Below are 9,655 nucleotides of genomic sequence, written 5' to 3'. Positions count from 1 at the left end.
AGTTACGGTATGTCATCTTCTCAATCTAGCTAAAGCACAGAATTCTGTCTGTTGTCTTGGTGAGTAACACAGTTACGGTATGTCATCTTCTCAATCTAGCTAAAGCACAGAGTTCTGTCTGTTGTCTTGGTGAGTAACATAGTTACGGTATGTCATCTTCTCAATCTAGCTAAAGCACAGAATTCTGCCTGTTGCCTTTAGGTCATTATACAAGTCCACATGAAAGGGAAGGTATCATAGAGGCTAAATGAAGACTTTACTTTTCTCTTACCTTTTTCCGGGTTGCAAATATATTAACAAAGCTATAACCACTGTGAATTATAAGCACTTGATATAATTATATCATTTGTAGCTGGGAAACACAATTCTTTGTTTCCCCAAGATTGATGATGTTTCACAAGAATGAAGCCAAAGTGAAATATTTATGATAAATCAAGGAAGAAGAAGAATCATGTTTCCCTTACCACACAGACAATAAATATATTAATATACGGATATAGAACATTAACAAAACAATAAGGATGATCAGGTTGCCATGCCATTATGGTCGTCAACTTCAGTCATTAGGAACTCGAGTGGGGTGCCTTTTGTAACTTTTTCTAGAGAGTCTCTCAATAAAAGGAAATAGGATTTGGGAAATGTGAGCACAAGATGGAAGCACAACATTTTGTTTCCCTGTTATGTTATGAACACTCTGATGTGTAGATGAGGTGTAATAATAAAGGGTATGGATTTGTTTTGGTTGAACCTAGCTTACAGTTTTTCACAGCTTTAAATTAAAGCATCCCATTATCAAAAGTTGTGAACTTGTTGTTGATTATTTAAGAAAGTGAATTTTTCATGATTTTTGTTTTTAAGTAAATAGATTGAAATTCATGAAGCAATTAATGGGGCCTCAAAATCTCAACCTGGCTGTTGTTTTACTTTAGATTTCACATTTAGCTGTGTTGCTGGTGATGATTGGGTGTGTGAATACATATGAAATATCTAGTTGATGTCTAGACTGAAAAGGTTATAATTTACAGTGAATATTTAACATTGTGGTTTATAACATATCTCTAATTTCTTCTGAAATCTTTTATTTTTGCAAAAAAAGAATGGAAACCAATTGATAACATGTTCACATTGTTCCTGTCACAGCGAATGCTTTTATTTTTGTTTTTCAGATTTTGGTGTTGATCACCAATGTTGTGCGCTTGGTGTATCTCAAAGGTCACTCTGGACATTGGGCAGAAATGATCCTCATCTTGCCTGTAAGTTTCACCTGTAGTACACAAATAATCATTGTCTTATAATTACCTGTAAATTTCACCTGTAGTACACAAATAATCATTGTCTTATAATTACCTGTAACTTTCACCTGTAGTACACAAATAATCATTGTGTTATAATTACCTGTAAATTTCACCACTGGAATATAAATGATCCTGTTATTGTTCTCGTTGTCACCTGTTCACCTTTCATGTAAGTTACTCCTTTTGGGTGGGACACAAATAATTGTCACCTTATATATAAAGTAGACCCACCCTCTAAGGAAGGACTCTTTATTATGATGGCTTCCAGTAATTTTCATGGGTTTAAAAAGCTTTGAGGTACACACATTTTACAATGTCATTATTGATTAAATATTCATTTTGTATGCCCTTTCTCTCCTTAAAACACTTTGAAAATAAAAAGCTGGCTAACAAATTTTCCGGGTATTAACAGAACTGTATAGGATGTATGTCTCAACTCAGGTTATTTCTTCTGAAATGTTGAATTCTCATCATGAGGTCCATATTTAAAAATTAATATGAGTAGCCATGTGTACTTTGACTTTCTTCTTGAACATCGTTTTAATGGTTTAGAGAATAAAAATATATGTTTCTCACATAAATCAGTGAGGGAGAACCTTCATTAGTATTTACTAAATGAAGGTACAGTTTAGTATAAATACCTTTTGTTTGGAAAAGCAATGTTATGTCAAAGGAGGGTCTCTTTAATTGACCTTTTGTTAATTACTGATTTATTGACTTTCGTTGTTATTTACATGCTGTAGTGTATTTTGTAATTATATCCTTCACATGTTGTTGCTTCATCCTAACTAGAGTCACACCCTGCTCCCATTACTTCCCTTACTGTTCCCTCTGGCCTGGCGTCTCCTCAACTTCTACGGCCAGGCACGGGTCTTTGCTGTATTCAGTGTTTCCAAGGATACAAAGGTATGTGTCATATTTCCATTCAACTTTAGTTCTCATTCCCAGTAAAAAGGACCTTCAACTTTAGTTTTCTCTAATCAAGTGTTATTTTCCCTTCATTGTATTAACAATTATGTAAACATACAATATTACAGCAACACATTATGACTTATAATGTAATAATGTAATATAAAGAATAGAAAAGAAGGAGCAGCAATGTCTGATTCCATAGACTAATTATAGTTCACAGGTTCAGGCTAGCTAAGGGCTACTGGTTTTGATGACATCTGGCTGAAACATGATAGCCTAGCTAGCCGAAACTGCCACCATTTGTCCAGAGAAATTTTGGAGTTATATTGGAGATTTGCAATAAATTGCAGAAATTATATAAAGAAATTCTTAAGGAAGAGAGACTTTGAAATATGTCGTCATGAAGCAAGGTGGCAAATGGAACAAGTGGCATTATATCCAGTTTTTTACTTTACTTTATTTCCATTAGTTGAAATATTTTACTTCTTACAGTGACAAAGTTGTGTCCCTTTGACCATTAAAATGAGATTTAATAGTGCTTCATTTAATTATTGTATTGAAAATGTTTAGTTGAAATGTTTTAATGTGTATTACCGGGATGTAAACATTACTATTTGGTCTTACAGATGAAATTTTACATATGAAATAAATTATTATTCTTTATCTTCAAATCATGAATAACCTTTGATAATATTTGTGTAAAATTGCTTTATTCAAATACGTATCTACACTGTTTCCATTAAGGTTACCTGTGAGGACAGCTTCAGCACCAACAGTACCATATCTGTGGATGAGGCAAGAGTGAACATGGACTGGACACTGGTCAGAGACTGGTTCTGGCTTGTGTTATCTGGTCGTGCCCCTGCACCCACACGACGAGTCAACATCTCCCATATCCTTGGCTCTGTCACCGTATGTACATAAGTAGCACCATCGCGTCTCATATTGTTATGTTCAGCATTGTTATCCCTTGTACTGTTATCAGCCATCACTGATATATAGAAGTCCTCTTATATGTACTGTCTTAAATTATTTACAATAATTATCAGGTTGTATTGTGGACAGGACTTCAATATTTACATTTTTACACAGAAGCTAGTAAATGAAAGTAAGTTAATTCAACAGTGAAGTTTCCTATCTGTAAATCAAAACATACAAACACATATATATATTTCTAAAAAAGCTTCTTTTTTTCAAAAGAAAATGTATATAATGAACACCAGTCCATTTGTCCATTTATCATTTCAGAATGATAACTTGTTGAAATATGGTCCTGTCTTGATGAAATTCATGATAAATATTCTAACAAATTACAAACACTTAGGTTGCTCCTAGGTTGAGTTTAATTTAAGCAGAATTGGTGCACTATCTCTGTTTAGTGGGTGATTTTACACAATAATGTAATCAAATATTACTTGATTTTGATGAAACTTAGTCATCATTATACAGAAAGACAACAGTTAAATGCTAGTTGATATCAAAGTTTTACTTTTTACACAAACAATGTACGTATTAAACTTGTTGCAACGTTTCAAGGCCGACTGGTCCCTTTGTCAAGCTATGACTGACTCAGTCATCAGTCATAGCTCAGTCATCAGTCATAGCTCAGTCATAGCTCAGTCATCAGTCATTGCTCAGTCATCAGTTATAGCTCAGTCATAGCTCAGTCATAGCTCAGTCATCAGTCATAGCTCAGTCATCAGTCATAGCTCATTCATCATTCATAGCTCATTCATCAGTCATAGCTCAGTCTCATCAGTCATAGCTCAGTCATAGCTCAGTCATTAGTCATAGCTCAGTCATCAGTCATAGCTCAGTCATAGCTCTGTCATATCTCAGTCATCAGTCATAGCTCAGTCATAGTTCAGTCATCAGTCATAGCTCAGTCATCAGTCATAGCTTGACAAAGGATCCAGTTGGTCTTGAAACGTTGCGACATGTTTAGTACGTACATTGTCTGTGTAAAAAGTAAAAATTTGATATCACATATTTCCGAACTGATGAATCTTATTGAAGATATGTTCAATGCTAGTTTGTAGGTTAAAATTTTAGTTAATAAATATTTCACATTATAGTTATTCTGTGTTTTTTCTCTCCTTATTCTGTGTAAACTTATTTAATCTTACCCATTGGTAATACACAGACGTAGAAATGGGGCTGCATGTGTCATACATAGTATGTCCAACATCCTTTAATAGACACAGGTCTAAACCAGCTGATTAGCATATGGACTAAATTTAATACATATCATCTGATTGTTGTCAGTCCACCTGGTTTTCCTTTTTTTTTCTTTTTACATCTCTGAGTTAATTAATTTGATAACTTGTGTTGCTACTTGCTATTTTCATTTCTACTGCTGGCTTGATCTCTGTGTTGCTATTTTTCAGTCCCTGTGCTGTGTTGACAAGAAGGGCCTGTTGTCCTGGCCAAACCCGAGCGCTGAGAAAGTCTTTTTTCTGTCCTCATACAACAAGGACAACCCGACTATGGATCTTTCATCCTCTGACACTGACAAGAAAAAGGAGGGAAATGACACCAAGCCTGCCCTCATCAAAGGTAGACAATTCCTGTCAGAGATCCTATACAAAATACAACATTATATAGACCTTTGTTTACCAGACAAAGAAACCTAGTGCCCCAGTTTATCTCAAGGCCCATCTTTTGGAACATATAAAAACACAATGAGATTGATTTATCATATAATACCATTTGTATGCAATACATCTGTTTTTACTGCATAAAACGTACACTTCAGTCATGCTTTGAAATTAAAACAATCAGCAGAAACACATTTTTAATTGGATAAAAACCATTTTCCTTCCAAAGTATATCTTGTTTATGCGGCAGCAAGAGTCAAAGACGTCACATGTATTATCAAAAACAATTTTATGACATGGCTGCTTTTAATTTCTTAATTATTTGACTCTGCAGCCTACGAATCTCCAAGCCATGTAGAAGTCCTGGACCTGACTCATGACAGCAAGGTAGGAACATCTCCATTCGTACTTAGCAGGACTCATTTCTGACAGCTAATTTATATTGATGAAGGTTATACCCCTTAATGTAGGGGGTGGGTACTGGAATCAGATCGTCTGTCAGCTCTGCCTTCTTACTGTCGACACACTATTTTTTTTCAGGCCAATCCTTTTAAAGTACTACACTGATTTTTTTTTAACTTAACACCATTTTACAGATAAAACAAAGCTTTGCTTGTGTGACTGCAATACTGTTTCTTTTTCTACAAAACGAGTTATGTAAGAGGGTTGATTCAGCTGACAAAACTTAATCAAGTCTACTACTCCTGCAGTACAAGAATTTCAACCATTTTTTGTTTTCAAAAATTGAGCCCTAGTGCCTTTGTTTTAGCTCACCTAACACCTAGCCTGTGAGCTTATTCCATATTGCATCACCTGCCACCTGTTTGTCGTCAATCTGTGAAAACAATGGAATGGATATTGACTAAATTAGATATGGAATATCTCCGATGTATGACCTTATACAATTCAGTCAGTGGTGCAGCAGAACATTTTTTGGAGTGTATGCTTAGAAGCAATCTCCCGTGTTCTGTGAACATCTTTTAGTCTAATTATTAACAAGTAAATTTTTTACTTAATTTATTTTAATTTTACTTAATTCAATTAAGACTGAAAGGACCTAAAACAATTATCTGAGGACAATACGGTATATGTTCCTTCTGACTAAAATTTTGAAGAAGATTTTTTTATTTCTTTTTTTTCATAATTGATACTGACGGTCCATATTAATCATAAAAAAGAAATAAATAAAAATACATAATTGAAAAAGAAATAAATAAAAATTTAGTGTATGCTTAAGCATACAAGCATACATATGCATGTGTATGCTATGCCACCATCAGTTGTTTACAAACATCACTACCATATCATGTAAAGCAATGCAACTGCGTTTCATACCCTCATTGTATAAAGAGTATCCATTTCATACCCTCATTGTATAAAGAGTATCCATTTCAATTTCTATATTGACATTCAAAACAAGAAAGACATTTTATTTTATATTCCTAGGTGGTTTGTTTTTGCTCATGCAATTTTAAATAAACTGTTTTTAGCGGTAAGTGGTAACCATTGACAAACGTCCATTATAAACAAGGAAGGAATTTCTGTTAAAGGTTGAATTTGATGTCACAACACGATTGGTTCCTAGTTATGCTAATTGGTGAAATTGGAAGCATGAACAGTTTCCAGTTGGAATAACTTCCATATGCAATAGATTTTCGTTTCTATTTTCGTAACCTTTTTACTTTGTACTTGAAAATTAGCAATGCTTATTAGCATTTACCATTAGTTGAGCTGTGTGTTAGGTAATGTATCTTAGAATTTATAAGTCCTAGTCCAACTTAACTTTCACCATGGATACATCCCAGACAGAAGTTTTATCATCTGGATTTTCTTAATCACCTACCAGAAAAATTGAACCGCACCACCGAATCAGTGGCACTTGATGTATTGAGATTAAACACTAATATAACACACCAGTTGAGATTAAACACTAATATAACACACCAGTAAAGATTAAACACTAATATAACACACCAGTTGAGATTAAACACTAATATAACACACCAGTTTAGATTAAACAATAATATAACACACCAGTTGAGATTAAACACTAATATAACACACCAGTTGAGATTAAACACTAATATAACACACCACTTGAGATTAAACACTAATGCAACACACCAGTTTAGATTAAACACTAATATAACAGATTAAAAGCTATAGAATACTGGATTGATAAAAATACCGGGAATATACACTATCGTTTTTTCTTTTTAAATGCAATGGAACTTATTCTAAATATAAACATGTTTTCCTTCAAAAATGAACATTTTATACAGATCAAGGGAACAGCGATAGTAATGGGAATTATGTCGTCAGATCGTAAAAAAGTGTGGAGAGGAGTTCAAAAGATATACTTTCGAAAAGTGGAAGCTGTACAAGTATGTGTGTATTTGGAACAAAAGTACCTGTGAGCCTGAGGTATTATCATAGACAGATTAAATTATCACTGAAAATAGACAGGAAAACATTACTTCAGTTTACCAGAAAACACACCAAAATAAGTAGAATGATACCACTGGTTACTACTCATAATCTAAGGAATGTTTATATGTATCCAACGAGAAAAAATCGCAACCAAATCTTGATCAAAGACCAGAAAATGAATTGGGTATTAGATAAGTCAAGAGTGATAAACAGTGAAAGAAAACAAAAGAATCTAAAATGAATATTATGCAAATAAAAATTACAAACAGATGATAACTTTAATATCAGCAAATATAATGAATCAAGACGTGGCACATGTGAAGACATGACGAAAGAGGATCCTACTGTTTCAATGGAAAGAACTTCTTAATAAATTTATCAATGTCATGTAATACACAAAATTTAGACTGCAAAGAGTACTCAAGAGGAGAAACAGGAACTCATTTGAGAGCCGGGCTCTGAGTACATAAACAGCATATACATACTTCAGAACGTAGAAAAATCAAATCACAGGGTCACGTTGGTTGAGGGATAAGGGGTAAATTAACTTTTTCTACACTGTTTGAAATAGGAATTTGAAACTTTTAGACATGGTAGATATACGTATGGGGAAGTGCACCAAGCTTTAAGAATATTGATATGACCCCTAGGGACCGGGCCAGAGGGGTGGAGTCCTGGGGGTAAAAAAAAAATTGTATGGTTTTTTAGCATATCAAATCAAAAATAACCATGAGTTCTACATTTTACAGTAATTTATTTTTGCATATGGTAATCTGGAATGGGGGTTACTTTGGGGGGGTAGCGGGAGTGTGCCATCGACAATGTAGTTCTAGTTTCCTGATCTATTATCTAAGATGGGACATCCTGTAATGGCCCAATTACTATTAGCACTTTTTACAAAAATAACTTTAATAGGCAAGCTATGCTGTTCTCCTACAGCTCTTGTTAAAATATACAGGGACACCATTTTTGAACACAAAGAGAAAGAAAAGTGTCATTCAAATTATTCAAACCTAAATTAAATAGCCTTTTAAAAATAGCATTTACCTCCCTTTGTGTATTATGATGTCATTATATAATGTTATTGTGACCATGTTGTTAAAGGGACAATTTAATGAAGTAATTTTTGTTGATTACCTGAAAATCAAGTCGATACTGAAAATATATATCTCCTAACGAAAGTTTACGCAGTTGATAATGACATGCCCTGAAGCCAATGTCCAGTGTGGTCAGTTTCATCTTTTGGGAAAGCCGGAGATGAAAAATGTTACGACCAATATAGTGCAATATCCGGGCTTCAGTGAGAAGTAAACATTGTACAACACTACGCTGTCAACCAACGTGAGTCTGACTTCGCACATAACTCATCGCAAGTAAGAATTATAAATATCATAATATTTACCTCTAATCAGATATTTCTGTTCACATTTGGATTTGAATAATAACGAACAGGTTCAGTTAGAGCATGCACACACTGAGGGTGCCGCAGGGAGAATTTCAAACCGCAGAAAGTATGATATCAATAGGTTTAAACGTTAAATAGATCACTCATTTATAACGATGTTATAGAAGCTGTTGGAAGATGAGTTTGATTCAAAATAGATGCATATACTTGTATTCAGAGAGGCTAGACAAAAAAAGCGAGAAGTTTCCTCCTCTCCTTGGCTGGAAAGACATTTTTGTTTGCCGCTAAAACATATGGCTGTACAGTTAAGGATTTCTCAATTACTGATTAAAAACGCCAAGAAAACATTGTCGCTTGTCAATTTCTCGACATGAATTGTTCATAGAAAGTATCAAACCATATAATCATGAAGAGTTTTGTGACAAGGTTATAAAAAAACCTTACTTCACTAAATTGTCCCTTTAAGTATCTGAAGATTGAACATGAAAATACTAATGCTTACTGACTTGTATAATTTTTATTTATTTTTGACCAGATATTAAGAAAATAAAATTTGTTTTCATACAAATTAATGTATACACAAACCCAGATGGTACCATAGTCATAAAACACAAATTTGATAGAATTACGTATTCTATTTACAAACATTTTTAGCTCGCCTGGTCCGAAGGACCAAGGTGAGCTTATGCCATACCGTGGCGTCCGTCGTCCGTCCGTACGTCAACAATTTCTTTAAACGACTTCTTCTTCTTAACCACTGGTTGGAATTAAACTAAATTTGACTGGAAGCATCCCTAGGTGGTGGGGATTCAAAATTGTACAAATGGTGGGGCTGACCCCCCAGGGGGCTGAGGGCCGGGGCCAAAAGGGGTCAATTTGCCCATATTGCTTTAAGCGACTTCTTCTCTGAAACTAAGAAATGGATATCAACCATATTTGACTGGAAGCATCCCTAGGTGGTGGTGATTAAAAATTGTACAAATGGTGGGGCTGACTCCCCAGGGGGCTTAGGGGCG

At 34.4% G+C, this 9,655-nt stretch overlaps 1 protein-coding gene across 1 annotated transcript in view; it reads left to right on the top strand.

The window, feature by feature from the left end:
- LOC110453685 (transmembrane protein 94-like) overlaps positions 1-9,655 on the top strand; it is a 62,199-nt gene that overhangs the window by 16,590 nt on the left and 35,954 nt on the right. Inside the window, exons 7-11 of the mRNA XM_021502751.1 lie at positions 1,167-1,253; positions 2,088-2,201; positions 2,952-3,119; positions 4,595-4,763; positions 5,139-5,191. Coding sequence (XP_021358426.1) covers positions 1,167-1,253; positions 2,088-2,201; positions 2,952-3,119; positions 4,595-4,763; positions 5,139-5,191 — 591 coding nt within the window. The remainder of the gene's footprint in view (positions 1-1,166; positions 1,254-2,087; positions 2,202-2,951; positions 3,120-4,594; positions 4,764-5,138; positions 5,192-9,655) is intronic.

The sequence above is a fragment of the Mizuhopecten yessoensis genome, unplaced genomic scaffold (genome assembly GCF_002113885.1).
Source record: "Mizuhopecten yessoensis strain PY_sf001 unplaced genomic scaffold, ASM211388v2 scaffold7479, whole genome shotgun sequence".
Taxonomy (NCBI): Eukaryota; Metazoa; Mollusca; class Bivalvia; order Pectinida; family Pectinidae; genus Mizuhopecten; species Mizuhopecten yessoensis.
This window is presented reverse-complemented; position numbering and strand designations above follow the sequence as displayed.